Source organism: Halteromyces radiatus (assembly GCF_025201355.1).
Source record: "Halteromyces radiatus strain CBS 162.75 chromosome Unknown BX664scaffold_11, whole genome shotgun sequence".
NCBI lineage: Eukaryota > Fungi > Mucoromycota > Mucoromycetes > Mucorales > Cunninghamellaceae > Halteromyces > Halteromyces radiatus.
Genome location: NW_026251697.1, coordinates 311,932 through 331,578, shown reverse-complemented (window position 1 = coordinate 331,578; position 19,647 = coordinate 311,932). Strand labels below are relative to the sequence as shown.

Sequence of the window (19,647 nt, the reverse complement as noted above, 5' to 3'; positions counted from 1 at the left end):
CAATATTACTAAAGGATAAGACCATTTTAATATAAAAAAAAATTGTGTATAGTTGCAAATCTTTATTGATTGATTTATAAAAAGTGTTGTTTTCTTTTTTAGAAAAAAAAAAAAAAGGAAAAAAAAAACATGAAAATAAAAGGACAATAAGTAATTTCTATACATGAGAATTAAAAAAAAAAAAAAAAAAGAACGATAAAGGACAAACTGTACTAGTAAAACAAAACAAACAAACAAAACTAATATTCAAAACAATAAATAAAAATAACAAAAGGGAATACTAAATACGAGAGAACAAAAAGAAGGGAACGGCTGCAGGAGATAGGGGCATTTGGTGTTTGAATTTGATCAGATCATTGATGATAATATTGCCATCAGGAAGTTTGGTGTGGTCACGACGTTTCGTAATGGTTTGATCGCCAGTAGTAGTGCCATCGTCATTTGTTGTAATAGAAGGAGCATCGATCATCATTGTTTTGGAAAGGTGTGCCAATAATGCTTCCACATCTTCTTCTTTTGTTTTCAACTCATCCACTAATAGCTTGCGTAAAATTACATCTGTTGGTAAACCTGCATGAATATCCTTTCCAACCGTTCGTTTCAAATCATCTAATGTCAATGTCATAGTTGGGCTGTTGATATTGCCTCCACTGGTGTCCCGTTGTTGCTGTAGTAATTGAGTATGGTGATTTGTCAAGCATGCATGTAATGATTCCAAAGTAAATTTAGGTTGACTGATTTCAGGTTCCTTTTGAGATTGTAGATGCACTGAGAGTTTGCGGAAATCGGGTGATGTTGGATTGATATACTTGTCATAGAAAGCCACCATAGATTCTTTGGTCACATTACCCAGTTCTGCCACATCTTTGTCCACACCATCGAATTCATAATAACCAGATTCAATATCAGCCCAATATTTCGAACCTTCTTGGCCCATATTGTTGAATTTCTCCTTCTTATCAGCAATCAGGGAGTCAACTTGAGCTTTGAAATCATCGTCCTTCATATTGACCAAGATATCACGTAGTGTAATTTCCAAGAATTCCATCACCCGGTTTTCAAGATACACAGTGTCGCGTTCACTTTGAATAATTAACCTGAGACCGACCATTCCCACATGACGCCTAATACCACTAATCACTATATATCCCAATTGTTCAGTTGTACGTAGTTGATTGAAGCATGGTTCTTGAGCAATTTGCGACATGAGACTGAGTCTAGTTCGTAGTTCGATATCCGTGACGTCGCAGACTTGACAATAGAATTCAATAGCAGAGTTTACTTCTTCAGGATCATGCACTGGTAGTTGATAGACATAGGAGTGACCAGGAGGAAGGATTATCGTTCTGTTGCTGATAAATTGACTTGCCATCAAAGGTCGAGGTTGGAGAATATTTTCAACACTGCGAATCATAGTTGTCGATTCTTCCGCTGTCAGATTACCATGAACAAGTACTTCCATATGTAGATGAGATATAAAGTGTCTATAGGTCGATTCCACTTCTTCCATAGATATATCTTTGAGTTCTGAAGATAAATCATCACATTTCCACATCTGTTCCCGTACAGCATAGGTCATATGGTATGCAGCGTGTTGAAAGGGTGCATCCATATAAAAGTTTCGATAGGATCTGTCAGTAAGATCTTTCATCACAGCAAATCGATCAGGAGAAAATTGCAATGTCTTCATTCGTTGTACCACTTTTTCCAATAGCAATGGTAATTTATCACTGTATCCACTGACTTCCAACTATAGGATCGAATACAAATAAATAAATAAATAATAAATGAAAAGTGATGAGTATCAATACAAGTAGATTTTCTCATTGTTTGTGCTTGTATCCTCTATTTTACCAAGAAACCATTGGATGGAGTGTATAGATAATAAGAGAGACCAGCCACTTCAGCATTGTAAGTATACTCAGTCAGAGAATCCACTAACATGCACACATATAATCTACATAAATAAAAAAAAAAAAGATAGGATATGTTAGAGATCATTTCCTTAGAATTCTTTTTCTTTTTTTTCACTTACTCTCCAATCACTGTATGACGAGGAGTGGCGTTGATCAATGGATTTCGGAATAAAATAGATATAGTTGTCTTTGGAATCCAGAAAGTGTCGTCTTTTTTATGCCAGAGTCGAAGTGTTGAAGTTTCTTGAATTAAATTTGGTTTTCGTTGCTTTTCCTTCACAATTTGTTTATCCACATCCAGTTTTCTAGGCACAAATTCATTGATTATAGGTAAAGTGAATTCATCATTGTGTTCCAAATTGGTTAGTTTCTATTAAATACAAAAGATTGAATATCATGGAAAAACGAAGGATTATTATTATTATTATTATTATTTACCAGTATCAAATCATCTGAGATAGGGAGAACTTCATATTCAGTCTTATACCAACGTTCAATCTTGGTGCACTTGATACCTTTGGGGAAATCCTGACTTGATAGTGTCAATCGGAAATTGTGTATATTCAGTAAATTCAAATGTTCGTCAATCAGTTTTGGATCATAAGTGCGTAAAAGACTAGAACCACTGATTGTCATATGCGGTGGATATTCAGCTTGCATACACTGAGTTAACCAAGAGGTATACTGAGAAGGAGAGGATTTTTCAGAAAACTTGAATTCAATGGCGCTAAGAGATTGTACTTCATCAAAGATCCATTTCTTAGTACCATTTTTCTTAAGCATGTCAACATATTGAAAGAAAGCAATCACAACATCTTCATAGTGTTCTATAATAAACAGTGTTAATATTACTTCTTTTTTTTATTACTATTATTTCATCTCTTCCTTTTTTATTATTATTTACCTAATCCTTGTTCCGTAAGATCCACACTAGCATGATAAAATGAAAAGCCTTCACCAGCATCGTAGCAACCAGAACTCAAAAAGGTAGCCCAACCTTTTTTCTTGAGATAAGAGAGTATAGATCCAGTGCCTTCGTGTCCAATGAGATGTGATAAATAATTAGCAGGCTAAAATCGTAAAAAAAAAAAAGATAAACATTTAAATACTTGATCTTTTTTTTTTTTATTATTATTCTAAGGTCTTACCTGAGTTTCATAATATGGAGATTGATCTGGGAAAGGAAATGTGATTTCCAATAGACGAGTGTGTTTTACAGATTTAACAAGGATTTGTTTCTATAAAATGAAAATAGATTACATATGAATATCAAGATTGTTTTTGAATTTTATATCCATTTTTTTTACCAATAATTCATTTTGACCCAAGGGATGTCCAGGATATGTTGGAACCTTGATATTCTTATCACGTACATCAGAAAATTTTTCTACTGCCCATTGTGTAAGTTGATCCAAAGATTCTAAAGAAAAGAAAATATTGATTTGTTTAGATCGCATTATTCATCCACATTTATCGTTACCTTTTCCAAGTATACAAAGTCTCATGATATTGGCAGAATAATAATTATTGTGGAATCGTAATAATTCTTCGCGTACATTCAAACCTAATCGTTTTGGAGTTTCCATCAAGGTTTCCAAATTGCCGGTTTGAAACTTGTGCCAAGGGTGATTGGGATTACTTAATGATTTTTCAACTTGAGATACTCTCCATGAATCAGATTGTAAATTCTTTTTGTGTTCTAAAAAAAAGAAAAGAAAAGAAGGAAGAATGAGTATCATATAAAAAGAAAAGTTTTTTTTTTTTTTTATGATTTACCAGAGTCCACTGCCCTTAATTCTCTATCAGTACACGAATCCGAAAATAAAGGATCAATAAAAAAATGGGCAAATCTATCCAAAGCACCTTCTAACCATTGATGACCAACTTCAAAGTAATAATTCGTGTTTTCTGCACCAGTCCATGCATTTGCGTAACCTTTATATATAATAATAATAATAATAAAGGATAAATTTTCTTTTTTCATATATTTTATTCATTATACTTCTTACCAGAGTGTTCAGATAAATAAGAATAATAATCATTTTCTTTTGGATATTTTTCAGTTCCCATGAAGAGTAAGTGTTCACAAAAATGAGCCAGTCCTTGTAAATTATCCTATAAAAAAAATATGTATTTTAAGTAGTTGAAATGATGTATTAACAAGTCAACTTACAGGATCAGAAAGATTTCCAACATGGACATCTAAAGCAGCACTAGCACGATCAGTTTCAGGATCACTGATAAGGAGTACTTCTAATTGATTAGCAAGACGTACTAATCTATATTGTCGATCATCGTTTGCAGGGGTTTCTAATGGTTTTGAATAAAAGTGGTGAGTTCCATCTTGAGAAAGCACCCAGTCTGTGTTTGGGTTAATAATCATGAAGGAGAGAATGAAGACAAAAGAAAAAAAAAAAACGGAAAAAAAAAGAAAAGAGATAGAAGTAAAAGGAAAAAAAAAAATAGGAACCTAAATTTGTTAAAAAAGACAAAAAAAAAAAAAAAAAAGAGTCAGTTGACCTCTAATGAGCCTTTGATTTTATATATATATATTATTCCCCGCATGAACAAAAACCTGTCTTCAATTTTATTCGATTGATTGATTCAGGTACCCGAAGGAATGATATAGACCGGATTTTTTTTTCTTCTTTCTTGGGTTACGCAATAGTCTCAATAATGAATCATGTGAAATATCATTCAGTATTCTTGATGAAGAAAATATTAAAAGCCCAAGTATTGAACTCATCTGACTCAATCTACATACTTTGTAAATCAATATGTTTTGTGTGTAAAAAAAAAAAAAAACTACCGATTACGTAGTATATTTTGGTGAAACAACGAGTAAAAAAGAAAATGATCCAACTGAAGAAAAAAAAAAGGAGTGCAGTTAGTATGATATCAGGAATTCCTCTTTTTTTTTTTTTACATTTAAAGTAGAAATGATCAGCAATGCATAAACAATCACTATGAATCCCTTTTACATTTGTTGATTTTCTTATGATACTTTGCGATTTTTATATAATATTTTATTTTCTTTTTCGGTCGGATTACCAACAATAGAAATACCTTGTTTTGCTCTTCGGCTTGTTTGCTGATAAAAAAAAAAAAATGCCCTGTCGACATCCCAGGTATTTTCAAAGTCAAATGATCCATTTCGCCATACATGTACACATGTATCTGTAAAGTACATTGGATTATGACGTCGTGTGTACATATCATAGATATGACATATTATCACTATGATTCAAAATCGTGTGAAATTATTAATACCATAGTAGAAATCACTCATCCTTTCATTTTAAAATCATCAACGTCATTATATGTCTAACATTCACTTTATAAAAAATATTCATATCATAAGAATCATCAAAAATAGTATCAATTTCCATATCATCATTCTAACCACAAGCCACTATTGGAGAAGAAGATGCTCTTTCAAGCAAAAACGCCTCGAGTGAATAAAGCGGGGATTGAAACACCAAAGAATGATGCTAATATTCCAATTCTTTTGAGCTCTTCACGCTTTTCTTTCTTTTTTTTTTTTTTTTTTCTTTCTTTTTTTTTTTTTTTTTTCTTTCTCTTTTTTTTTTTAATTTAATTTCTCCTTTTAGCATGGAAAATAAGGCAGCTATAGCTCAACATATATTCATTGGTACTGGTGTTTCAGGTAATATATATAACACAGTTTGTAGTTCATATTCAATTTCTAATCTTCCTTTTATGATTCGTTATAGTCATGGCAGGTGCTACTACAGGTGCGACCATGGCTGTACTAAAAAATGCTCCTGTGAAAGCCTATGCTTTTTCCACAGGAGTTAATTGTGGTGTATTTGGTGCAACGTTTTTTAGTAAGATCTAGAAAAAAAAAAAAAAAAAGAAAAGATGAGACAAAAGCGGGTTTCTTATTATTTGTTGACTGATTTGTCTTATTTCATAGTTATTCGTGAATCATTCCTTTCCTATCAACGCAAACAAAATCCTCATTATGGACTGAAGGATTCAGAAACTCGAGATATTGATGATCTTGTAAGTAGTGCCTTGGCAGGTGGAACCACAGGTGGACTTCTCTCTGCAGCTTTTCGTAAGTATGGTTGCTCTTCTTTTATTATTTCATTATTAACCGCTGTTGTTGTTTTTTTTTTTTTTTTTTTTATTTTATTTTATTTTTATTTTATTTTTGGTTGTGCTCAATAGGTGGACCTCGAGGAGTATTACCGGGTTTTTTTATGTTTGGAGCTATTTGTACTGGAGGACAACTACTATATTCAGCGGCCAATCGATGGCGACAAGATACCATTGTCCGTAGTGGCTTGATGAACCTTCCGTCAGATCAAGATATCCCAACAAAGAAGATTTGGGAGTATATTGAAATCCCTTCCTGGTCTCCGGTACGAAAATTAACCAACGATGAATACAACGATCTTTTGGATGCCAAGCTCAAGGCCCTTGAAGATGAAGTTCGACGTATTGAACGAGAAATGCAACGAAATGAACAACAGGAACAACAACAGCAAGAAAAAAAGGTGGATTGATGGTATAGGATTTGGAACTGGACATACTTGAATCCATTCAATATAACTTTTTGTTTAGTCTTCATATCTAGTTATAGAATATTTTTTTTAATCATTTGCTCATTTATGTAAATAGTTTTATTAGATCCAATAAAAAAATATAGAATTTTGATATATAGTTAGTCTTAACAGAGAAATCAAGATTATTAGTGATAAGAATTGAAAATGTAGTTGAATAAGTAACAAACACTTTGATTCATGCACAGTATAATCATCATGAAAACGCAATATATATATAGTAATGAGATTCAATCCAATAAAAACAAGAAAATGATATAAAAAAAAAATAACAGTAACAATTTATTTATTTCCAATCAAATAAACAATATAGCATTTATTGAAAAAAAAAGGTAAAACTAAAATGTAAAACATATATATATATCAACCATCCTACTTCCAAAGCTTCTTCAAACTGGTATTGGCATCGGAATCCTTCTTCATCACCTTGGCAACTGCCATTTCAAAGTCTTCTTGAGTCACATGTACACGTCGTTCACGTAAAGCAAACATACCAGCTTCAGTACAGACAGCCTTGACTTCAGCACCACTACTACCAGTCATCTTTTCCGCAATCTTTCGAAGATTAATACCTCGTGTCAGGTTCATTTTTCGAGAGTGAATCTTCAAAATATCAGCACGAGCCTTAAAAAAAAAAAAAAAAAAAAAAAAAAAGAAGTATTAGGAGAAAAGTATCTCTCACTCATCATCACTTACAGCTTCACTTGGTGGAGGGAATTCAATCTTTCTATCAATACGTCCAGGTCGTAATAATGCAGCATCCAAAATATCGATACGATTGGTGGCCATGATCACCTTGATATTCTTTGTAGGTTCGAAACCGTCCAATTGATTCAATAATTCCAACATAGTACGCTGTACTTCGGAATCACCACCACCACCACCTTCCATACGTGCTGAACCAATAGAATCGATTTCGTCCATAAAGATAATTGAAGGAGCATGTTCTCTATATATATATGAATGTCTAATTAATTTCTCTTCATTATACAATTCTTTCTTATTTTTTTTTTTAAAAAAAAATTACCTTGCCATGACAAATAATTCTCGTACCATTCGACTACCTTCACCAATATATTTTTGTACCAATTCTGACCCAGATACACGAATGAATCGACAATCTGTGTGATGAGCTACAGCCCGAGCCAATAATGTTTTACCAGTACCAGGAGGACCATACAGTAGTACACCCTAATTATATATATAATATATATTTAAAATAAAAAAAAATTGAAGCCTCTATTCTTTTTTTTTTTGAATTCATTTTTGTTCCCTCTATTTTTATTACCTTTGGTTGAGCAATACCAAGAGATTCGAAAAGTTCAGGATGTTTAACAGGTAATTCAATGACTTCCTTGATTTCCTTGATTTGTTGTTCTAAACCACCAACCATTTCATATGTAGAGTCAGGCACTTTTTCCACCATCATGAGTGAGACCAAAGGATCCACCTTGTTGGGTAGAACTTTATGAAGTTGATAAGAATCATTTCGAAGTGCCACACGTGTCGTAGGTGTCAATTGTGCAATATCGATATCAGAAGCAAGATCAACCACATATTTGCCTTCGGGATGTACCTAATAAATAATAAAACATTCATGTTTATTAATACTTGATGTTCAACATTTGAACTATGAGGTTTTCTTTTTCTTTTTTTTAATCACTATGTAGTCATAATTATCTTCCTACCTTTACTAACACTTTCTTCTTGCCCATTACTTTGACTACTTCACCCACATAAGATCCAGGTTCTTGTAATAATTGAAGCTCTTCTTTCAAAAGTCGAACTATTTTATAAAAGAAAGAAAAGAAGAAGAAAAACGTTAGATCCATCCATGTTGAAACCAAATTGATCGTTTCAATTACTAATTGTTGCTATTATTATTGTTCATTGTCGTCATCCATGGCGATGTTTTTATAAATAATTTCGAAGAATATATTGATTTACCTTTGGCATTCAAAGCATTACGTTGAGCTTCCAATCGACGTAAATCTTGAGACTTATCGTTGATAACAAGTTCACATTCTTCAATCTTGGCTTGATAATATTGTTTGATGCCTTCCTTATCTGTTGTATTAGGAGTCATCGTTGTAGCTGTCGCCATTATAGATATATATATATAAAGTTATTCTATATAAAAAAAAAAAAAAAAAGAAAGAAAGAAAGAAAAAAAAAGTCGACTTGCGCGTTTACTTCAGTCCACGTCATGTTTTCAAGCAACGACCAAAAAAAAAAAAAAAATCTGGTAGCAACCGAAATAGGAAAATAAGTGCCACCTTCATTCTCAGAGTCAATATACATGAAACTAATATTCAAATCGAATATATATTTTATTAATAAAGTTCAAAAGTATAAGATATACAATAATGGGTATGAGAAATAATAATAATAATAATACCAATCTATAGAAATTGGAATATAAAATACAAAATAAATATTCATCTATCAACAATATCGATCATGTCTATGCTACTACTACAACTATAAACCTCCACATTGTCATCCGAGTCTTGATCATCATCCACTTGTTCTTGATTATCCACAAATTGATAATAAAAAGGACATGATCGACGTGTCCACACTTGTTCGTATAACCTTCGTCGAGAATCTGCATTATACCTGTTTCCACGTTCACAATCACATTCACCTGATCCTTTGATGAAACTACAAGTGTATTTTTGAGTGCTAATAAATACCATAGGGAGTTCTTGTGAAAGATGGTATCTTTCCATGATATCTTGAGCCACCTTGGTTTTAAGAGCTACTTTGTTGCTTTGATATCTATGACTTGTACTAAGATCAGCATGGGTAAAGACTAGAATCATATTATTCCAAAAGTTGTTTTTGTTGCTTTGTTGAGGTAAATCATCTGTCAATAAAGATTGTACAATATCCAAACTTTTGAAGATTTGTTCTTCACTAACATATAAATTTATACAAGAATAGTAAGCATATAGTAAAATATCTATAAAACTTCTTTTTTTTTTCTTTACCTAGTAGTTACTTTGAATACCATCAGAAAACAATGCATGCCATGTTCATCTTGTTCGTTTTTCCTAGTCACCACGTCCATAATATGTTTCTTAATCATGGGAATAAATTGATTGTCACGCTGAAGGGAATCACCAAATCCTGGAGTATCGAAAACACGAACATGACAGCCAAAAGTTTGTTTCCCATGCAAATAAGGATCTAAAGGAGCCCAAAAACCTTGATGTTCAAGTACTTGTTGTGTTTGAGACTAAAAAAGAACAAGAATAAAAAATAAAAATAAAAATAAAAATAAAAAGTGAATCAATTATCCAAAAGGGCATATGATTTTACCTTGACTGACGCTTTTTGTTTGAAAACTTGATGACCAAGTATGTCATTTAATAAACTAGATTTACCATCACCAGTTTTTCCGAGTACCATGATAGAGATGGGAGTTGTTTCTGCTATAGGAATAAAAGGACGATCGGTAGAAGCATTACGAGAATGACGCCAAACAGTTTGTTGTTGTGGTGAGTTTGATGTTGTTGTTGAGAATGAAGGAGTCATGAGAGGTCGAGCGTGAGAAACAATGGTTGATGCTCGTCTTTCATGAGCAAGCCTTGCAGCAATCATGATAGGATCTTGATCTGATTCTGTTGTATTGAAAGGACTTTCCATGAAAATATATAGGTTAAGTAAGAATACAGTTTGTCCACTGATAGATGACGCAGTTTCAGAAATAAGATGTCGCCAAAATAGGAAATAAGATATCGTAAGGATAGAGAATGGATGACGGAGAAAAGAGATAATTGGATGACGCATAAAAAAAAAAAAAAAAAATCGGACGAGAGGAAAAGTAAATTGGGAAAAGGAGGGACCAAGGAAGAGCAGAATTGAAAAAGATTAGTAAACCGAATAGAAGCATCATACCTTTTTTTTTTTTTTTGGGACTTACACTGTAAGCGTCACACGTATTTATTACGCGGAGGAGGAAGGTCTTGCTAAATATCCAGGTCGTTGTCCAGAGGTAACCATGTTGACAAAAAGGCTACGAATATTTCGAGCAGCATTAACGTCACGCTGCCACACTGTACTGCAGTGATTGCACACTAGTACAGCGTACATACGTGACGTTGATTCCAACTCTAGTCTCTCCATGTCCTTATGCCCACACCGAGAGCAAACTTGAGAAGTGTTATATTCATCAATATCAATAAGTATCAGTCTTCCTTGGCTATCGGCTTTTTTCAGTAGATTTCTGCATTTATCAGTTACTCCTGCGGGTTTGCCCTTGAATACGTTGCGTCCGAATGTTGAAGAACCAAAAACAATTACCGGGACCTTGGATGGATGATGAGTAGCTTCAGCTTTTTTCCATTTTCTATGTGAGAAAATTAAAGATCAGTATGATTTTTATGTGTATTTTCGATCAGACAAACTTACGACTTTATTGTGCTTCTTTCTTCGTTGTGAGGGTGTCTTCTACTTCTTCTTCTTCTTCCTCCTCTTCGCTGTCTTTGTTGTTGTCCTTGTCTTTGTTGTCGCCGCTTTGTTCTCCGTTTTCGTCTTCGTCTTGTTCCATAAGGTCTGTACTTTTCACCGCCATCGACGAGTATGTTCACCATCTCTGCATCTACGCGCTGTCTTCCTTTGTAATTTGAAAATTTCAAACCACGAATTTCATTTTGGTCATAAAATTCTTTCATTGGGTCCAAGGCGTCCAACGTCGTGGCGATGTAATCTTGTATCCCCTGCATGGTTACAGTACGGTGCGTTGATATGGTTGACTCTAGTACTTGTAGTGATGATGTTTTAGTTAAATTGATTCTCGCTGTGGATTTCTTGTAACCTGCATCAGTATAATATTGAGCCAAGCTAAATTGCCGTACTTGATGAGATTCACCTATCAAAAAAAAAAAAAAAAAAAAGAAGGTGCATTAGAAAATAATAGTAAAATAATGTTTGCATTGTCATAGATCACTTACCGACAGGCACAGTGGAGAGAGTAGGATTAACAATAGCAGAGGAATCAGTGTGGCTGACAGCAGTAGGTGTGTCAAAAGGAACAGTATGACTGACATCAGTAGCGGATACCTGGTGATCTTGAATTGAGCCAATTACAGTGACTTCAGCTGAATTATTGGTATTGACGGCGCCCCCAGCAACAATGTTTCCAGCAGCAAATACAGAGCCGCGAAGTAGTAGATTTTGTCCAACAGTAATATTGCCACTTGAGGATAAATTACCACCGATGATCATATTTCTTCCCACCTTGACGTCTTCCATCGTCGTAACATCACCTTTCACAGTCAATGATTCATTCGTTTCAACAGTACCACAAGCCATTAAACTGCCAGTAACCATGTTCTTTCCAACCTTGATATTACCCCCAGTAGTGAGAGCATCCTTCACAGTCAATGATTCGTTCGTTTCAATGCTACCAGATGTCGCTAGACTGCCAACAATCACAATATTCCCAGGTTCAATCAAATCGCCTTGATGATCTATATTGCCTGTACAGACTACACCTTCCTTCTTTGCTAAATTAGACGCATCCGAAGCCAGAGACGAGACATTTGTCGCAAGTGATGATATACGTTCAGAAATATGAGAATTAGTGCCACTAGAACACGAGTTTCTTGCCAGTATGGAAACATTCGAAGCTAGGCTTGACAAATCGGTAACTATTTTTGACAATGAAGCAGCAGTATCCGTGGTAGCATGAGGAGCACCAGTAGAGTCATGTCGATGGAAGGCGGCGGCGTTAGTGGAAGTATCAGTAGGGCCATGTCGGGAAGTGGCGGTAATGTGAGAAGCATCGGTACAGTCATGTTGATGGATGGTGGTGGTAGAAGTATCGATATCCGTGATGGCGTGACTAACATCAGTAGAGTCATGCTGATCGGTGGTCGTGGTAGGAAAAGCATCATGGACACCTGTAAAAAAAAAAAAAAAAAAAAAAAAAAAAAAAAAAAAAAAAAAAAAAAAAGGTAAATAAAGATGTACGTGTTTAAAATTTAATGCCACCTACCCTCATTGTTCATTGCTTGATTATAAACTGCATCACTACTACCATCACTAGCAACGTAGATGCTTGTAACTCCAGGATCGGCACCCCATATCGTAAAGTACTTCAATTCCCATTCTTCAAAATCAGCTGGTACCAATCGAGGCAATTGTTGCAAAGACATTGGTCTGTCATATGGAATTGAGACCGCAAACCCATCCGTCCAAATAAATCCTGCGAAGACCATATCATTATGTTTCTTTATTTTCGAAAGATTCAAAACACCAGAAAGAGTTTGCTCGCCATTTCTGTACACATCTAGACCTGGGGTACGTAAAAGCGACAGCCTAACCTGGTTGGAGATCTTGATATATTTTTTCATGACTGAAGGTTTTGGCACAAGATTAAATAACCGTTGCTGTTTTACGACATGGTGTAGCTCAGGTTTGAAACAATCGTCAAAAAGTTGATCGTTGTTATCAGGGTCATTCAAGTAAATTTTGGAATTGTTGATTTGATGTTTAGTATCCGTGATGATCGTTTCCAGGTTTTCCAATGATTCTTGAGACAGATAATTGAGTCTAGAGTTATCCAATTGTTCGTCGTTATTGATAGCCTTATCTAAAAATCGCGCTAAAGATGACCGTCGCCGTCGTCCCATGTGCTTGAATTCTTCTAATTCCCGAATGACGCTGTAACACCATGACCGTGGAGCACTTTGCATTACCAGACTGGCAACGCGTATTTGATCCTCGTTGAATGAATTCATATACTTTGCAATGTTGAATCCGTACTTGCTAAATAAGTGACAATGGCCTGCAATGTATGCTGGTGTCAACGATGGTAGATCATTTTCTTGAATAATGACTGTGTTGCTCTGTTCGCAATAGTGATGAATGTCATGAAGCACTTGTCTATTTCCCAGATCGTTGTTGGCGTAATATCTTCCCATAGCGGCTGTATATTGGCGATCAATCATATCGTACATACGTTGCTGTTCCATCAACCGGTCATTGAACCCTTGTATTTGCAATGCCATGGCTTCCAGGCTTCCTACAATATTCAAAGTGTCCAAATCATTGTTTCCAACTAAATCATTATCATTGACTGCCTGTTGTTGCACAGGAAGAGAGTCCTGTAAACGCCGTATAACATGATCACCAAAAGATTGATTGATATCACCAGAGACAAGTTCCTGTAATCCTAGATTTGTTGCCACTTGCATTATAAGACGCACAGAACGTTGATGACCAATGAGATTTTCTAGTAAAACCTCTGAAAGATGTATGATTCCAGGTAGAAGTTGTAAATTGTTTGAGGTGTCTAAGGTTTCCTGTAATTCTTGTAACCGATCAAGCCCATTTCGCATAAGAATTCGCATCCCATTTTGGCGGTTTACAATTCGTTCTTGGAGACTACGATAAGAGCGTTCCAGCAGGCGGCGACTTGTATCCATATGCGCTTCCAAGTTGGCCAGATTATATATCACTAATAGATCAACACGGGCTTCATCCAAAACTGTAGCGACGCATTCTTTGAGGACATCGTTTTCACCATCAGAAAGTATTTTTGGTAATCGTGGCGGGAAATCAGGATTGTGCATGACAGTTTCAAGAATATATAGCCCAAGTTTGTCTGCATCCACTTTGCTCAGAGTCTAGGAAATTGAAAAAAATAATAATCACAAATTCCATGTAAGTTTTCATTTTTAGTCTTATAACCTATCTATTTATCGTCACTTACTTGATCTTGAGATTCTTGCTCTTGATGTTGAGGTGGTTGAGATGGTGGCTGACGTTGATGTTGTTGTAATTGATGACGAACATGTAAGGAATATTGATTCGCCATCCACTGTGTCATGTCACTTTCGATTCTATTCACAAAGGCCGAAACATACTGGTCCAATAGTGATGAGATGACTTCGGAATATCCATTGCCGCCATGGATCTTTTTGACTTTGAATCGTTGCACCTGCGCTTCAGTGGGGTTCATGCTATTGTATTGTCGTCGGATTTCTTCTGCCAAATGATGATCGATGGTGTTGTTCGTGGTGATGGTGCTGCCAGTAACGATTTGAAATACCGAATAAAAAAAGCTTTTGGTGAAGATTTGTTTGTTGATGATTTCTCCATCATTGAGCTTGTGGTATACAAAGTAAGTTATAAAAAGGTGTAATTTCACAATAACATCGCGAGCATATGTAGCCACATCGTTCAGTCGATCAATGAGTAATTGTTTGTGATCAGGATTGTCAATAGATAATAGTGAGTTCAGTCCAATCTTTCTACATACGGTCATTGTTTGTCCCACTTGCTGCCGTAGTCGTTCTTTTCTGCTTGGCTGTCGGAACGGGCATAATTTGCTTGTAGATCTTGAGTGAGAGTAGGCGGTGTCAAATCGACGTTTTTCTAGGCATACCGGGCAGGGTGTCAGAGAGTGCTTGGATGATGATTGCTTCCGAACAATGGACGCTTGTTTTTTCTTTGATTTTTCTTGCCGAGATTGTTGTCTTTTACGCTTGTTCCCTGATAACTGTTTTGAAACTGTTGAACGTGTTGCAGTAGAGGAAGAAGCAGCAGCATAGTTATCGCCATCATGGTCACCATCATCACCTGTTGAAGTAAAAAAAAAAAAAAAGTTAAGCCAGTAGCCTCACAATAATATTTTGCTTTTATTTCTAATATTTCTTACCTTCATGATCTTCACTGTCAATATCACTATTGTCATCACCGTCAACATCACTATTGTTATCATCTTCTTCATCACCTTGATGGGGTTGCTGTGCTATATTTGTAAAAGGCAAAAAAAAAAAAAAAAAAAGTAACTCAGTAACAAAAAAAAAAAAAAAAAAAAAAAAAAAAAAAAAAAAAAGACAACATTGTTGTTTCAATTGTGATCACGCTTACCGTTACGTTGTTGTTGTTGTTTAAATAGTTTCTTATACATAATGATTTCGTGTACAGTCATACCATCGTAATGCGTTCTTTTTTCAATCAATTGTTCCATGGAGTATAAGCATCCTTTGGTGAAAGAGTTCAAAAAGAAAAAGAAAAAAGCGAAAGAAAGAGAAGCAATTAAGGATTTCGCTTGTCAATATGCGCGTTGCAGTCGGAGTTATTTGTAGAAAATCATGAGTCATATACCTATAGCAAATAATATAAAATGAATATATAATGTCTTTTTCTTTCTTTTTTAGTGTCATCTGCCTTACTTTCTATGCAAAATAGAAAAGATGTCTATAGTAGTAGCGATAGGAAAGGAAAAAGAAAGTATGAGAAAATAATTTACATAACGCTGAGCCATGGATTGAGGATTTCCTTTTTTGGATATTCAGTTACGGCTCATATTCGTTCGTAATCTTTCTTTACTATAGTTATTCAAGTTTAATGAATACAAGGAATAGGAAATAAGTGATAAAAACATTCACTTGAAAGTGCTTATTCTAATATCATTATCATCATCATCATCATTATGATGTTAATCAATAAAAATCAATTCAAAAAAAGCAACTTAAACCTATGTGATTTCTTACGATTGGTTAATTTGATTTGCAGGATTTTTTTAAACTGGCTCCGACCAGCTAGACATGTAAAATTAATGAATTTTTTCTTTCTTTCTCTATCTTTCTTTTTTTTTTCTTCACTTTTTTTTTTTTCTTTCTTTCTCTATCTTTCTTTTTTCTTCACTTTTTTTTTTCTTTCTTTCTCTATCTTTCTTTTTTCTTCACTTTTTTTTTTATACACCTTATTAAACGAACATCATGGCTCAAGCATCCAACAGAGATTTGACTGAACTTATTATGCGTCCCAATACTGGCACAGTTGGTAAACAAGTACGTGTACGAAGCAATTTCTTTGAAATGACTAGTATTCCAACTCAAAATATACAACACTTGAATATTCAATTCCTACCGGAGGGTACATCTCTACCTGTTCGAAAAAAGTTGTGGCAATGTTTTGAAGATAGTCTCAAAGGTCGAGCTTTCCTCAACAAGATCAAACCGGTCTTTGATGGTCGTGCAAATCTCTTTTCTCCAAAACCTCTCAAATGTGGTGATGATAATCTTGGTATTTCTTTTGAAGTAAGTAAATAAAAAAAATGACGTACATTTTATCATATGCTTAATATTTCACCCCCAACATTATTATATTTTTTTGATCACTCTTTTTTTTATTGGTTCATTCATATCCATCATTTTTATTCTTGTTATAGGTCAACCTTCAACAAGGAAATCGTTCTAGAGGTGTTTTCAAGTTAAAAATCAAGCCTGTAGGTGTAATCAACATGAGTGAATTACAATTACTTTTGGATGGAAAGTCTATTATTACCAACAACTGCTTGATGGGTACGTAAAACAAAAAAAAAAAGAATATTATGATTATCTCCTTTTCTTTTTATTAACTTCTTTTCCCTTTTTTATCCTCTTCTTCTCTAAAACCACTCTACAGCCATTAGAGTCCTTGACACATTGTTTCATTACTTTCCATATATCTATTATACTACCATGGGTCGATCCTTTTATACTCCCCAAGGTAAACGTCCATTACCCAATGGTGCTGAAGTGTGGCAAGGCTTCAATCAATATGCTCGCCCTACTCAAGGTAAAGAAAAAAAAAATCCTAAGATTTTTGTTAATATTTCATTCTTTACTGTTTATAGGCAAAATGATGGTCAATATTGGTGTTAGCTCCATCGCTTTCTATCAACCTGGTCCTCTTCACGAAATGTTACCCAAACTACTTGGCCGCCACAGTCTTGGTGAACTTCGTCGTGGTATTCCTGACCGTGAACGTATCAAAGTTGAAAAAATACTCAAGAATCTCAAGATCGTTGTTGTCCATCGTGGTGCTGAAAAACGATTGAAGTACAAGATTAACAAGCTCACTCCTACCTCTGCTGAAAACACTGTATTCAAGGATGATACTGGAAATGAAGTGACCGTTGCTCAACACTTTCAAAACACTTGCAACAGACGTTTGGCCTTCCCTTTCTTACCATGTGTTGTTGTCAAGAAGAATACCTTTTTGCCTATGGAAGTTTGTGAAGTAGTTTCTGGCCGATGCCCTGTAGAGACACCGAATGACTATCAAAAAGGTGAAATGATCAAGTTTACTTGGAATACACCCAATGCGCGTGCCAACTTGATCAATCAAGGTATCGACATCCTCGACCACAAGGACAATCCGTATGTTCAACAATTTGGTGTCAGCGTCAAGCCTGATATGACCATGGTCAATGCTCGTGTTCTTCCTCCTCCAAAGATCTCTTTTCATGCTTCTTCGGAAGATGCTAGTTTTACTCCTGTCGGTGGTACTTGGAGTCTCAGTGGTAAGAAAGTCGCAAACGGTGCCACCTTGAAATCTTGGTCTGTCGTCAATTTTGCAAGCAGTATCAATGATGGTTCGGTACGATTTTTTATTCGTGAACTAGGTCAAATGTTCATTGATAATGGTTTGGTAAGTTGGTTTCTTTTTTATTTATTTATTTATTTTAAGAAAAGAAGAAAACATGATTTATACTAATCTTTCACCTATTATTATTTCTTTTATGATTAAAAATATAGAATGTCATCAATCTTGAACCACCAATTACTCATGCTGATCCTCAAGGCGATGTCGAACGCACTCTCAAGGAAGCTTGGTTGAAAGCTGGTAATGCTACCAAGGTTAAACCTGAATTAATCTTCTGTATCTTGCCCAACACTGGTGTTCAAATCTATGCCGACATCAAGCGTGTCTGTGATACAGGTAAGCAAACATAGAGAAAGAAAAGGTGATACTGATGACGACGATGTTGATGATTTTTACGAATAATCTCATATCCTTTTTATATAGTTATTGGTATCCCCACTCAATGTGTGAAAACGAAATATGTTGCCAAAGCCGAAAGAACGTATATTGCCAATGTCAGTTTGAAAGTGAATATGAAGCTCGGTGGTGTCAATTGGTTTTTAGCTAATTTTCAAGTACCTTTTATCTCCAACAAACCTACTATCATCTTTGGTGCTGATGTTGCTCATCCTGATAATAGTGATGTGAAAACACCTACCCTTGTTGGTTTGACTGCAAGTATGGATTCCTATGCCTCAAGATATGCCTCCGCTATCCGTGTTCAAGCCAACCATACTGAAATAATAGCTGATTTAGCCAATATGGTCAAAGAACTGTTGAAAACATTTTATCAAAACTGTGGTCAAAAACCTCAACAAATTTTGTTCTACAGAGGGGACATTCCAGAAACTCAATTTAATCAAGTTTTCAAGTACGAAATCGCTGCTATTCATGCTGCTTGTGCTTCCTTGGATAAGACTTACAAACCTTCTGTTACATTTGTGGTTGTTCAAAAACGTCATCATGCTCGATTCTTCCCTGTTGAACCCCGTAATGCCGATCGAAGTGGTAACTGCCAACCTGGTACTGTTGTGGATACTGATATCGTACATCCTTTCGAATTTGATTTTTGTAAGTATTCAAATGATTATATATATTAGGATGATATATTGATATATATATATTTATATATGTGTATTTTTTTCTTAGATCTACAATCACATGCTGGTCTTCAAGGAACCTCTCGTCCTGCTCACTACCATGTACTTTATGATGACAATCATTTTTCTGCCGATGCTTTCCAAGAACTCAGTTATAATTTGTGTTATATGTGTCAAACAACGACCAATGCACTTTCCATCTGTGCCCCAGTATACTACGCAGGATTGTTAGCTGAAAGAGCCAGGTACTACCAAAAAGGAAAAAACTGGAATAACGTTACTGACAACACAAACGAACTGATAAATAACGAACTAGCAACCTTCGGTTGTATAAAACCTGAATTGAAGAATACAATGTTCTTTTTGTGAAATTACGATTTTTTTTTTATATATTCAATAAACCGAAGACAACACTTTTTTTGACGATAGTGGAATGATGGGGAGAATAGTTGAGTATAGGGAACAATGGTATTATGCATAATCCTCTTTATATGTATATATTGAATAAATGCTCTGGTGCTTCTCTGAAACTTTTTGGCATCGAAGATTTGTGTGGGTTATGGGTTTTTTTTTTTTTTTTTTTTTTTTTTGGGAGAAGGTATGGACTATTCATTCGATGGAAAGGGGATGTTAAATTGTATGTAGGTTGAATGTATAAAAATATGAGACTAG

At 34.9% G+C, this 19,647-nt stretch overlaps 5 protein-coding genes across 5 annotated transcripts; 2 read left to right on the top strand and 3 right to left on the bottom strand.

The window, feature by feature from the left end:
• Positions 1–190: 190 nt before the first annotated feature.
• On the bottom strand, positions 191–4,322 carry BX664DRAFT_389389 (Metalloenzyme, LuxS/M16 peptidase-like protein). Its single transcript, XM_051549534.1, has 11 exons — positions 4,090–4,322; positions 3,926–4,031; positions 3,693–3,851; positions 3,397–3,615; positions 3,224–3,336; positions 3,065–3,154; positions 2,821–2,986; positions 2,355–2,743; positions 2,036–2,286; positions 1,855–1,957; positions 191–1,750 (listed from the first exon to the last, which is right to left on the bottom strand). The coding sequence occupies exons 1-11, from the start codon at positions 4,297–4,299 to the stop codon at positions 281–283; spliced, it is 3,276 nt and encodes a 1,091-aa protein (XP_051396040.1). The 5' UTR covers positions 4,300–4,322; the 3' UTR covers positions 191–280.
• Positions 4,323–5,498: 1,176 nt separating this feature from the next.
• On the top strand, positions 5,499–6,586 carry BX664DRAFT_343509 (uncharacterized protein). Its single transcript, XM_051547318.1, has 4 exons — positions 5,499–5,583; positions 5,651–5,764; positions 5,854–5,997; positions 6,111–6,586. The coding sequence occupies exons 1-4, from the start codon at positions 5,529–5,531 to the stop codon at positions 6,446–6,448; spliced, it is 651 nt and encodes a 216-aa protein (XP_051396039.1). The 5' UTR covers positions 5,499–5,528; the 3' UTR covers positions 6,449–6,586.
• A 147-nt stretch (positions 6,587–6,733) lies between these two features.
• On the bottom strand, positions 6,734–8,641 carry BX664DRAFT_287339 (26S protease regulatory subunit 8). Its single transcript, XM_051541737.1, has 6 exons — positions 8,453–8,641; positions 8,194–8,291; positions 7,794–8,081; positions 7,533–7,696; positions 7,202–7,454; positions 6,734–7,129 (listed from the first exon to the last, which is right to left on the bottom strand). Exons 1-6 carry the CDS (start codon positions 8,607–8,609, stop codon positions 6,878–6,880), a joined length of 1,212 nt encoding a protein of 403 aa, XP_051396038.1. The 5' UTR covers positions 8,610–8,641; the 3' UTR covers positions 6,734–6,877.
• Positions 8,642–9,494: 853 nt separating this feature from the next.
• Positions 9,495–10,045, bottom strand: BX664DRAFT_270503 (uncharacterized protein; the record flags this gene model as incomplete). Its single annotated transcript, XM_051541100.1, has 2 exons — positions 9,495–9,746; positions 9,830–10,045. The coding sequence occupies 2 exons, from the start codon at positions 10,043–10,045 to the stop codon at positions 9,495–9,497; spliced, it is 468 nt and encodes a 155-aa protein (XP_051396037.1).
• Positions 10,046–16,213: 6,168 nt separating this feature from the next.
• BX664DRAFT_369463 (Piwi domain-containing protein) lies at positions 16,214–19,344 on the top strand (the record flags this gene model as incomplete). The annotated part of the gene is made up of 7 exons (XM_051548615.1): positions 16,214–16,566; positions 16,698–16,830; positions 16,934–17,086; positions 17,145–17,941; positions 18,049–18,232; positions 18,320–18,946; positions 19,025–19,344. Exons 1-7 carry the CDS (start codon positions 16,246–16,248, stop codon positions 19,342–19,344), a joined length of 2,535 nt encoding a protein of 844 aa, XP_051396036.1. The 5' UTR covers positions 16,214–16,245.
• Between the last annotated feature and the right edge of the window lie 303 nt (positions 19,345–19,647).

Coding starts and splice junctions, on each gene's coding strand:
- BX664DRAFT_389389 (XM_051549534.1), bottom strand. CDS start 4,299: ATGATTATTAACCCAAACACAGACTGGGTGCTTTCTCAAGATGGAACT. Junction 2,744..2,820: donor TCTTACGGAACAAGGATTAG/GTAAATAATAAT, acceptor TGTTTATTATAG/AACACTATGAAGATGTTGTG. Junction 1,751..1,854: donor CTCCATCCAATGGTTTCTTG/GTAAAATAGAGG, acceptor TCGATCCTATAG/TTGGAAGTCAGTGGATACAG.
- BX664DRAFT_287339 (XM_051541737.1), bottom strand. CDS start 8,609: ATGGCGACAGCTACAACGATGACTCCTAATACAACAGATAAGGAAGGC. Junction 8,292..8,452: donor TAATGCTTTGAATGCCAAAG/GTAAATCAATAT, acceptor TTTATAAAATAG/TTCGACTTTTGAAAGAAGAG. Junction 7,697..7,793: donor TTGGTATTGCTCAACCAAAG/GTAATAAAAATA, acceptor ATATATAATTAG/GGTGTACTACTGTATGGTCC.
- BX664DRAFT_343509 (XM_051547318.1), top strand. CDS start 5,529: ATGGAAAATAAGGCAGCTATAGCTCAACATATATTCATTGGTACTGGT. Junction 5,765..5,853: donor ATTTGGTGCAACGTTTTTTA/GTAAGATCTAGA, acceptor CTTATTTCATAG/TTATTCGTGAATCATTCCTT. Junction 5,998..6,110: donor ACTTCTCTCTGCAGCTTTTC/GTAAGTATGGTT, acceptor TGTGCTCAATAG/GTGGACCTCGAGGAGTATTA.